The 12,214-nt window shown below is 40.5% G+C and overlaps 1 protein-coding gene across 1 annotated transcript; it reads left to right on the plus strand.

The window, feature by feature from the left end:
• Positions 1-580: 580 nt before the first annotated feature.
• On the plus strand, positions 581-11,927 carry LOC104163307 (son of sevenless homolog 2-like; the record flags this gene model as incomplete). The annotated part of the gene is made up of 6 exons (XM_009702266.1): positions 581-712; positions 2,330-2,494; positions 3,169-3,372; positions 4,906-5,049; positions 9,566-9,676; positions 11,829-11,927. Coding segments are annotated over 6 exons (855 nt in total), but the record flags the coding sequence as incomplete, so codon positions are not given.
• Between the last annotated feature and the right edge of the window lie 287 nt (positions 11,928-12,214).

Genomic DNA, 12,214 nt, shown 5'->3' on the forward strand with positions numbered 1-12,214 from the left:
TAGTGGGGGCTGTGAACTGCAACCGTGGTGACTGGCTGTGCAGCAGGGAAGATGCTCCTGTGTGGGCTTGAGGAGTCCAAAGTGTTATAGCCAGCCTTTTTCATGAATCACAGCCCTCCTCCTAGTTCGAAGTTCATGCACTTGTTTTTCATTTCTGCCATAAATTTGATCTGATGTAGGGCAAGTTACGCTCTTTTATGAAATAGGAACAATACCAACTTGTTTTTTTTTCATTTAGACTGTAAACGGTTTAGTACTTCCTGATGTTGTTTATATTTTGGGCTCCTGGTCTCAGCTGAGGTTTCTTGCTGCTGTTGTGATGTAAAGATCATACAGCAGGAGTTGTTTTAGGAGATTTGAAGGAGTTCTTTGTGCTTAAGGAAGGGAGGTTGTTTGGGATTATTGAAAAGAGTGAAGCTGAGTTGGGTAAGAGGAGAGAACCGTTAGGAAAACGTATTGCAAACACTGAGGAGGAGGAGAATTGTCTATACTACAGGGGAAGTAATTTGCTGTTTTGTTTTTTTTGAACTTCACTTTGATTACTGCGGTTAATCTAAGTGCACTCTTTATGTTTGGACAGGAGCGCGTTCAAAAGACATTTCCTCATCCAATAGACAAGTGGGCGATTGCTGATGCGCAGTCTGCTATAGAGAAACGAAAAAGAAGAAACCCTCTCCTGCTACCTGTGGACAAAATACATCCTTTATTAAAGGTACTTAAACCAACAACCCGATGACCGCTGCTTCTGCCCACCACACACCCCCAGCTGTATTATCGCCCTCCAGCTTAACCTTTAATTCTTTCTTTAATTTGTGTGAAGTTATGGAGGTTTCTCGTGGGGTGAAAGAGTAAAGAGTCACTGTAGAACAGGATGAATATATTGTAGTGTGTAAGAAAAGTAGATCCCCAAATTCATCATGTTCTAGATGTCAGTTTGTTAATGTATTACTCTACTTTGAAATATGACTAGTTAGTTTTTAACATAAATAAAACCGAAACAAACTCAAATACCTTACCTACTTCAGTAGCACTGTTTTGACACCTTTATTTGTTTCAAAATGCTGCAGAAGCCAAAATAGAAGAGGGAACAAGTAGATCCTGTTCCTTGTGTGTTGTCAACTAAGATGTGTATCGATGTCCTTTCAGTTACTGTTGAATGTCACTGACGCCTTGGTTTTAAAATCAGTAGATCTGCAAAGGTGCAACAAAAGACTAAATACAGACTATAGATTCAGGCCAATTCAAGCACTGCTCTTTTTTGGTATTTGTTTTTTCTGTTGATTTTGCTTTTCGTTCATGGCTTAAAAAATGCTTTTCTCCAGTGGTGGCATTGTTGCACCAGAGTTTCCAGCTGCATTGAGAAAACATTATTCAAGCATAAGCAGAAATTAAAGCACTTTTTCAGGTCTAGTCACTGTGTTCTTATATGCAATGTCTGAGTTTGTGATGGTTAATGAGAGGGGAAGAGATGTTAGAAAAGAAAATAGCATTAAATAAGATTTTCGTAGACAATGCTGGCTTTCTTTTATGAAACCTGATTTAGAAGCGTGTGGACATAGGCACAGAATCTGATTTTTAGAAGATGCATCGAGATACGATAAGAACAAGACTACCTTATTCAAATGCATGATCTTACCGGTACTTATTTCTGATGGTCCGGTCAAATAAGAGGCCATGTGGTGCATGCTCTGCAGAACATGAGCGTGTATCACAAGAGGAGCATGCGACGTTGATCCTGTTTTTTTTCTGTTCAGATTTTAATTATTCAAGTTTAATTATTTTATGTAATGCAAGGATGCAGACAGCTTAGTTGTTTGGCCAAATGTAAAAGATGGACTAAAATGGATCGCAGTACGTAAGAGGTTGGACATATAGTTTGTAGTTTCATGAAAGATAACTTTTTCCATCAAGAACAATTCAAAATGAAGCATGCATTTTTCTGAAGAGTTCAGATTAGGGCCAGAGTCTTGCAGTACGCATAGATATAGACTAAAATTTAAGTACCAGAGTGGTTCCAGTGAAGCCCCTTCCTTGAAGGAACCCTATTTTTAGGACTGTCATTTTTAGAGGAAGGATTATTGAAAGTTCTGTAGTTTTTCATCTGTCAGTATATGGCAAAATAGCACAAGGAAGTATTTGCAAGCATTTCCTTTGAGTCAGCTGCTTAGATTTCCATTTGTCCTTTGCCCTGGCCATTACATTACTGTAAATTATCAATACAGATGAGATCAATTTCAGTAGAAAACTCAATGTGTTAATTGTCATTCTGAATTAATTTCTGGAATAAATAGCTCTTTTTTTTTTTTCCCCTCCTGTTGTCAATTTGTAGGAGGTCCTAGGTTACAAGGTAGATTACCATGTCTCTCTGTATATCGTGGCTGTCTTAGAATACATCTCGGCTGACATTTTAAAGCTGGCTGGAAACTATGTTTTCAATATACGGCACTTTGAGATCTCCCAGCAGGACATTAAAGTATCGATGTGTGCTGATAAGGTAAGGAGTTGGGATTAAAGTGGTAGGTACTAGAGGTGATTTTGGGTTTTGTTTTGGTGTTTTGTTTTTTTTTTAAGAGGATGTATCCAAAGTAGGACAGGAGGGTGAGACTGGTCTTATTCAAATGCAGAAACTTCTCTCCTTGTTCATGGCAGATTTGTCACAGTAAAGACTTAAGTTGAAGTTGAGCCTGTTAAGTTTTGGAACGGTAGTAGTACTTACAAAACAATGTAAAAGCAGAAAATGATGTTGTCCTTTATTTCTCCGCTGTGTTACTGTCCTCCTGATGTCACTTTGTCATGAGAGCTCTTTCCTTCTTTATAATACAGAAAAGACCTATAGTTTTCATTCTCATTAAAATGAGAAACATTTTTGTTTATCTTTATCAGGAGGGTTTTGCCAAAGGCTTATGCAAGATGCCTTGTTTTCAAAGTTGGTTCTGCATGAATTGTAACTTGTCTTCTAGGTCGTACTAACTTACAAACGGGAAAATGGCTTTGGCAACTGACCCAGCCTTCTACTGCCAAAGTTTAAATATTACTCCCTTGTGAAAGTGATCACAGAAAGTATTGTATTACAAACTCAAAGGATTTCTCTGAACACATTGAAATAGCTGAGCTTGAGCCAAGTGTAAAAATCAGGCTTGCATGTAATTTTTTAAATTTCTTTGCTAGGTTTTGATGGATATGTTTGATCAAGATGACATTGGTTTGGTTTCTCTCTGTGAAGATGAGCCCTCTTCTTCTGGGGAACTCAACTACTATGACCTAGTGAGAAACGAAATTGCAGAAGAAAGGCAATATCTGCGGGAGTTGAATCTGATAATAAAAGTATTTCGGGAAGCTTTCCTATCAAACAGAAAATTGTTCACACCTAATGTAAGTCCTTTAATAGGTTATTGATGTGTAATGCTGGTTACTCCATTAGCAGCCATAACATATCAATTTTACATTAACTGTGTTGGGGGTAAAATTAAATGTGATTTATTGTATGTCAGTGCATAATGAGTGTTGACTATATATGAAATAAAATGGAGGAATTGCCATTAATAGTAGGAAGAGTGCTGCTCTCGGAGTGAGGCTTAATGGACACAATTCCCTGTCAGATGCCAGCAATAGCTGGAGTCGTTTGGTTATGTAGGTAATAGCTATGCTTTTGCTTAACCCAAAAATTAACAGTTTTCCACCTGCGTGTATAGTGAATGCAGATAAATGCTTGAATTGACATTTGAAGTCTACCCCAGAGCACTCCTATCTGCAGAAACTACAGTAAAACAGCCCTTGGCTCTGGATTCTCTAGCGTGTGACTGACTGCGAAGGGAATCTCTATTTGGCAAATGATGGAAATATTTGATGGAAATTGTATGTGACGCCAGTCCTGTTTTCAGGGTGCTAGAGATGCTACAGAAAGCACAGCTCTTGTAAGAGAAGAAGTAATAACGAGAGATTAGTGAATCCTTCCTGTGGGAGGAAGGAGAAGGGGACCAGGCCAGCAGAGCCTGAACTGGGATTTTTAGGTGATACCAGCAGGTTAAAAAGAGAGGCAGCAGGAGGTGTTCCCATTACAGCTGGGTGTGGAGGTTCCACAGTAGCTGATAGGATGTCAGAGAATTGTGCAAATGTGGGGGACAGAATTCAAACAAAGATGATGGGAGGAGAAGGGAGCGATATTTTGGAGCTGAGGAATATTCTTTTGTTATATGGGAACGGGTATGAGAAATTTTGAGATTGCTTGTTCCCACGAGGAGTTTGCCACGGTCTTGGCACTGGCAGGAGGTCAAGCAAGCTCTGCAGTGTTAGGTTGGGGCAGAAGAAGGTTCTGAGAAGTGGGGTCAGAAGACAAATGCAGGTCATTGGAAGGGGCTGCCTAGTTGAGTGTGTTTGTGGTGTGTGAATTTGGAAAAATCTAAAGTAGAATTTGGAGAAGGAAGCTGCCGATTCCTCCTCTGTACTTGGGTAGTATTCTGCTAAAGTAACCCAGTAGCTGCTGTAGTTTTACCTGTGGTTTAGAGGATCTGACCTTGGAGCTGCTTCAAATTGCCTCCTTCCTATTGTGTTCTGAGAGACGAGAATCAGCAGAGGGGAAAATAACAGCTGTGCATTGTGGCTGAAAAGGCCAGGCGTTTCTGTCCAGAGCACTGAACAGCCTGTACCAGGGCTGCTGCTGCTCCAGCCCGGGAAGGATGGTGTGCTTGCTTTCGCTGGGGTGAGAATTGTGCAAGGCTGGATCTGCCCAGGCAAGGCTGCACGGCTGGGAAGACCACGTAATTTAACTTTCTTCCTAGCTTTCTGTTGGCTCTTTTCCATTTACCTCTTGGTTCAGACTTCACGAAAAATACTCCGATATTTACATAAGCAAAATAAAAAAAAAAATCATTCTAAATACTACTGCGATACGTTTTCTGTTTGCAGGATATCGATGTGATATTTAGCAACATCTCAGATATTCATGAGTTGACAGTGAAGCTTTTAGGATTGATTGAGGACACTGTTGAAATGACTGATGAAAGTAGTCCTCACCCTCTGGCTGGCAGCTGCTTTGAGGATCTTGCAGAGGTACGATGTTTTGTTGTTTTGGGGGGTTTTTTGTTTATTTTTTTTTTTTTAATCACTCATTGTTTTATTTTCTTAGAAAACTTTTGGTCATGACCAATAATATCGGATAAATTTGCAGTTGTAAAATGTCCTTTTAATAAGCTCTGAACAGAGACCTTCCCTACCCGTTCTTTAGTAGGTAAGCTAAAGTGTGTTTTCTACCCGTCACAGAAACAGTATCGAGCAGGTGAGCACAAAACTAAAATCTTATTTCAGAGTGGGAATTAATTTCTATGATCCTGTAGGGATGTGGATTTGAAAAGTAACTACCTGGGATTGCTTGCTGAAAAAATCAGTGCTCTGATTTTTGTAGGCATTGGTGTCAGGCCCAGGGCTACCCAAAAATCATAGCAGTTGGATGTAGATCTGCAAGATGAGTGATTTGCATTACTCTGGACAGTGAGCTAACTCAAAGAAAGTGTGTTCTTAATTCAGGCAAATGCGTTGTTCTACATCTGGACTGAGAAATGTCTCTGCAGAGCAATGACTGAGAAGGACTGAAGTATCAGAACAGACATGGAACTGAACAGAAGTTTACTGTTCAGTATTATAGCAAAAGTGCTGTTGATACCCATTGAGCTATAAAATAAATATTAAAGAGTAGGAATAAGGGAAGACACTGCACATGGATTTGCTGTGACTCATACTGGAACATTATTAACAATTATTTTGTCAGGGTTTTGTCGTTTTGTTTTGTTTTGTTTTTTAAATGGGCATTGAAATACTGGAAGGACTAGAGAAGAGAGTCACAAAATTAAAGTTTTTGAGAAAATGCTTTACAGTGAGATAGAGCTCAGTTTAGTCAAAGTAGATAGGAGTATAGGTACCTTTGTGACCTGAGAATAGAGGACAAAATGACTGTGGAATTCAGCAGAGGTGTGCACGGGAAAAATGCGGTATTTGAAAGGCAGGAGGACAGTTCAGCTTAGAAGCAGACCACACCTTTTTAACTGTCAGGGGAGCTAACTCTTGGAACAAATTACCAAGGTATGTGTGGAGTGTTTGCTGTCTTGGACATGTTTAAATGGAGTCTACTTTTTCTTGAGAGGTGTATTGACCCCAGTTTTTTGAACCAAAGTGTGTGGATAATCATGTAAGCCACACCGACCGTATTACAGAGGAAGTAGAATGGGATGTTCTGGCCAGAGAGAGAATATCTCAGATGAACCACATGGTGAATGTGAAGTTTATGGTTTTTCTCTTAACATTATGATCTTTATAAAGAAAATAACAACCAATAAAACTTCCATTTCACTTTTACATATGTTGAGTTTTTAAAATCTGAGGACTGGATGAACACACCAGTACCATTTGGAAAATGATTACATTTTTGTGGGTGTGAAGAATACGGATCCTTCAGCCCATGTGCCACTCACAAACATACCATAAAGGTTAAGTTTTCTTGGTGTTACTTCAATAAATGACTTGTGACATATCAATAGGGAGGTCCAGTTGACTATGTCTTAGCTCTTAAGTTGTTAAAGCATAAAATCATAGACTCATTTGGGCTGGAAGGGACCTTCAGAGGTCATCTAGTCCAACCCCCCTGCGGTGAGCAGGGACATCTCCTACTAGATAAGGTTGCTCAGAGCCCCATCCAGCCTGACCTTGAATGCTTGCTTATATAATAATGAGAAGCATTTGAACAATGAATTAAAGTAAGTAGCTGTTACGTTAAAATTGAAAAAAGACTTAAAATTTGAAATAGTACAGCACTATCCTGGAAAACATACATATTTCAGTTTATTGCAAAAGCTACTCTTAGGCGTCCTGTGCTTTAAGGGAAACTAATCCTTTTAAATCGGTAAAAATCTCACCTGATTTTCATTAAAGTGAAAATAGGAAATGAGGAACAGATTATTCTTCAGAATTTTATGCAGGTAGTAAGTTTGAATTTAATAATTCAGTTAATATAGAGCAAGAGCTACTTAATAACTGGACTGTTCATTTGATCATCTCACATGTTGAGATCATCTTTCTGTGAGGATTTGGAAAACGGATCGTTAAAGAGAGATATGAAAGTGAAGTGTTTATTTGCTCTGCCTATCTTACTGCCAGGCTTGTTTGCTTAGTGTTTCCATTATAAAAGTCCTTCAACTTATTTGGAAGGATAATTAAAAACAAACAACCCTTGCAAGCTGGCTTTTCCTGCTTTGTCTGGTTTTCTGCATCAGTTCTCTGGAAGGTTTAAACATAAATATTGTAGTGGTTTTGAGATAAGGAAGTATAGGGAAAATAAAACATTTTTCCTGGTGTGGAGGAAATTCAAAAACTTGATGCCTGACACGTAGGAGTGGGAGATAGGATATTTGTTAATATGCTGGTAAAAAAATTTTACTTGGTGGCAACTTTGCAATTCTCACTACGACAGCGTGTTTTAATGATTGCCTGAGATAATCTCCTTAGTGGCCTTCAGCTAGTAGGGGGAGAGCCTCAGAACCAAGGGCAGAGAGGGTCTTTGTGCCTGCTTCCAAGTGGTCCTCAGAAGGCAGCTTGTAAATTTGTTGTGCTGGTATTTGCGTTTCCATAGGAGAAGTTTTAGGTATCCACAAAGCGCAAAAGGTGGAAACCAGTGCGCTACAGCAAAAGGGGCTGAAATGTACAGACACCAATCCAGAACCATATGCTGCTGTAAGATAACTTGCATGGGCATCAAGTCAACATCTCCATATTTCAGTAACTTTTGCAACATTGCAAGTTTAACCCCCCCCCTTTTTTTTTTTATTACTGTCTTGGGGAAAATACTGAATGCAGTTTGTTTCAATTTGGGCTTCAAAAAAACCCCAAAAACTTGAAATACTGATTAAAGTCTGGGTGGAAGAAACTGAAAACACTTCCAAAATGCAGTAAAAAGTTTAAAAAGACTGCACAGAATAAATATGTATCGGGCTGGCTCCCCCAGTGGCTTTGCATGCAAGATGACATCGAGAGGAGCAGTTCCAGCTCTGCTCTCTGCTGGTGTCGTGGGGTGCGGAGGCCGGAGCCGGCGGAGCTGCAGCCGCAGCCATCTGTCCATTCCTCCGGCCGGCCTCTGGATGCAGCTGAGCCCACACCCCATGGCTACCTTACTCCTTCTGCAAAGGCTAATGGTCGGGTTTTTTTCTTCGCCAGTATGGCAAGGAGAAACTGTATATGCAGTGTTATTGTCTCCTGTCCTGGATGGTGTCGTGTAAGTGTACCCCCCCCACATTGTGTGCTTGCAGGTAGTGGGCGGGCGTGGAGTAAACTAACAAACTAAAAATCCAGGCTGTGACCTCGATTTAGGTTCTACTGAAGAAAACCAGCCTGTTCAGTTAGCGTCTCATCATTTCTCTTCAGCTGTTGCTGCTGAAGTGCCAAACCTTCCCCCCCCCTCCATCTCCCCTCCCAGATACAATCTAATGCGAATGGACAGCGATGATTAGAACTTGATGAGGAGAGTTGAGAGTGATGAGTACAATTTGCATGTGAAAAGAGAGTGCTTTCTGTGCCTCTCCTCCCCGCAAGGAGTTTAATTGCTGAAGCCCCGTGAGTAAGGTTGGGAATCCCCTGGACCCTCTGCAAATGGAAGATTGGAGACTTTACCTGAAAGTTCAAATGAGCCTTTGTGGTGGTTGGTGCTCCCACACTCTGCAGCCTGTATTCTGACAAGCACTGCTCCATTAAGGTGGAAAGGAGGTACGTGCTTATTCTGGGCATCGTGCCATCAGCACTGGATAACCCGGTGATTCATGAGTGATTCAGCCCAGTGAATCTGCAGAGACTTGGGAGCAGCCTGGCAGGCTTTGGAGCAGGTGATCTATGAGCAGTCATAAATTATTCCTGCAGAGATTCATGTACAGTCAGGTTTTCATCCCATTGTACTGTAGTTGATATTACAGAATCACAGCCAGATACCCCATCCAGAGTCATAATTTTTTGGACCTGAAATGTTTGGTGTCATGAGAGGACTTTCCTCTGAGACTCTTTCAGACTAGCTGCTTTGTCCCAGAGAGAGGAGGTATTTTCCCAGGCTTCCAACATGGCCAGAAAGGCGTGCAGAGGTCCACTGCTTATGACTGACCGTTCTTACGTGATGCACCCTGAAATGGTGGTGGTACAACAATGCCTCCTTGTGACAGTCTCCAAAGTTCATCTTTAACCTCTACTTCTTTCCAAAGTGTCATCCTCTATTGACAGAGAGGAGGTAAATTGCCATTCTGTATGAAATGTGGGTGGGCTGAAAGCAAGAACTTCTCTCGGTTCCCACTGCTTCAGTAAAACAAAGTTTGTGTTAGTAGTAAGTATGGTGAGATTGAGGAATGCTGAGAAAATGTGTGCATTTAAAATTTGGAAGTGAAAAAGGTTTGTGGTTTACTGAATATTTGTTTTGCAAAATTGATCTTTTCTTGAGAAGTTACACTTGTGTATCAGGTTATTAAAGGAATTAATTGTACCAGCTGGGACAGAAATATCTTGAATCCTTCACGTATGTATATAATTCTCTGTTTTTATTTAGGAGCAAGCCTTTGATCCATATGAAACCTTGTCCCAAGATATTCTCTCTCCACAATTTCATGAGCATTTTAATAGCTTAATGGCAAAACCTGCTGTTGCTCTCCACTTTCAGGTGAGTGCAAATTCAATACTGAATTGCTTTAGCTCGGCTGTTTCAAAGATTTGAATTTTGTCAGTAATTCTTTACTTCCTACTGAGGAAGAAATCTTCTAGATTTTGACCTTTCTTCACTGTAAGATATTTGGACTCTGCCTGTTCTTGTAAAAACTGGACATAGCTCCGACCCAGTCGTGGGTCTTTTGTGGGTTTTTTTGCCCTCACATCAGACTCCCTTGCTGGAGAATAGAGAGTGACTTCTCATACCTGCCACTTCTATTTCTGTTTTGCCTTTTAATACCAAACACAGGCACCCAGGCACAATATTTTCGTTTCCTTCTGTACCTATCCCAGGCCCCCTTGTTCGGTGTTAAGGCTGGGACTGGCAGTTTTTCTTGAATCATTTCTTTAATTAAAGACTATCGAGCAAGATCATCCTTGATTATTTTTTTTTTAATTTGATTTTTTATCACTTTCCTCCGCCACCGTGGCAGATCTATTAAAGACTACTGTTCAGAAGACTGAGCTTGTGTTCAGAAATGCTCTTAGAGAAGCTGCTGAGCAAGTGTTCGGTCAGTGGTGCTCCCAGCTAAACCCACTACAGTAGCATTTAGTTTGTATGGTTCACTGAGGCCCGTGTCTGCAAGCTGAGCTTTCTCAGCCACTCCTTCAGGGTGAGTGTTTCCCCTTCAGCTCTGAGCGCTTGGTAAGCTGGATCATCTCACTTTTAAATACTATTTGGTGAATGAAGCAAGGCCCTTTATCTACTTCCCTAGCAAATTTGAAGCCCAAAGCCTTATTCCAGATTAAATGGGTAACTGAGTGATTTGACAGTGAATCTGACCTCCTTTCTGACTCTCCTCACCATAGGAAGGTTTGGGCTTTCCTAGGGCTATTCCTTCACACTTCTTCTCCAAGGTGTGTGGAGTGAAGGCGGAGGTCGAAGCTCTGGGCCGTGGACGTATATGAGCTGTCTCTGGCAATTGCAGAGAGATGCAGCCAGAAGTCTTAAACAGGGAGAGAGGTCATTTCCAAACAAGAGATCAGGTAATTCAGTTTCTGTTCAATAGTTCCTTGATATGGAAGATGGCAGGGATTTCACCGTCCTTTGGAAAACCTCTCCTCATCTTACAACCTGAATTATTGTGTTAGTTAACTGCTGGGAATAGGAAAAAATTTCTAACTCATTTTCTAAGTCATAAACTTGTGATTCTCAGTTTCTGAGGGAGAGGAGACACTAATATTAATTTCTTCAGTACTTGATGTGACTTCCATATTTCTGTGATATATTGGATGTAAATTGAAGCACAGCATACATAATTGGGAGGAGAGGACATCGGAGGGAAGTTAGTGAAAAGTTTTTTAGATTGTATGGGAGTCCTGGCTGATCTTTAACATTCCAGTGTTTTCTTTAAATTGTGCAGCAAACTGTGGCCCAGGGTAAAACGTGTTATTTTTGGGAATGAGTATGAGCGTTTGTCAAAATATATTCAAAGACTTTCTGCATTCTGGGATGTGGCTGTTGACTGGGGAATAAGGCATGCAGTTTAGCCATAGACAGTGCGTTATTTTTAGGTGGTGTGACCTTGAGCTATTGCTATTAATTGAGTTCTGCAGGCAGGGCTGAAATACAAAGGTGCTAGGGATTGCAATGAGAGTACCTCCCCATGAATTAAAGGATGCTTATAAGATGGCTTGTGGGTAACTTCATCCTCTAGCTTTGATTTGCTACTTCTGACAAAAATATGGACCATCCAAGTGGTTACCATTTCAAGGAGGCAGATTGTGCCAGCATTTGTTGTAGGCGTTAGGGGTGTTTTCAGGGCGATGGGTTCACTAGTGAGTACACATCAAAATCCACCCGAAGCTGTTGATGGAAATGGTGCTTGCAGTGCCTGGAAGAGGATGTTTACAGGTTCTATTTGCTTGATGTCAGAGCATTTATGTGTCTCTGAATCTGCTAGAGTCTCATTAGACAAAAATGTTTTTGCAAACTTTGTCTTCCTTATTACTAGATGTAAGCTTAGAGTAACTGAGATCAGAAGGGATACCCTGGGTGTGTCTAGCACAACCATCTTGCTCAAAGCAGTGCTAGTAGCTTCAGGGCCTTGGCCAGTCTTGTTCTGAGTATTTCAGTGTAAGTAATCCTGTTTATTTTTCCTTTTCAGTCTACTGCTGAAGGGTTTAAAGAAGCTGTACGATACGTCCTCCCACGACTTATGCTTATCCCAGTCTATCATTGTTTGCACTACTTTGAGTTACTACAGGTAAATGAAGCCACACTCTTGTTTCCTGCGAGAAACGTTTCTTAATGTGGAGAACCTGAGCTTTCAAATAGGCAATTAGATTTTACTTACTGCTTCTGAAAAGTGAAAGATATGAAAACATTAAGTTGACACAAGTTAGTATATGTCTGAAAAGTAAAATCACGTAAAAAAAAAGTCTTCAAAAGCATCTGTTGCTCTGATACGAACATTTGAAGTAACTATATTTTATTAAACAAACCGTTATTGAACTTGTTCTAATGTAGTTAAAAATTCAGTATGCAAATCTA

The sequence above is a fragment of the Cariama cristata genome, unplaced genomic scaffold (genome assembly GCF_000690535.1).
Source record: "Cariama cristata isolate BGI_N322 unplaced genomic scaffold, ASM69053v1 scaffold39636, whole genome shotgun sequence".
In the NCBI taxonomy this organism is placed as follows: domain Eukaryota; kingdom Metazoa; phylum Chordata; class Aves; order Cariamiformes; family Cariamidae; genus Cariama; species Cariama cristata.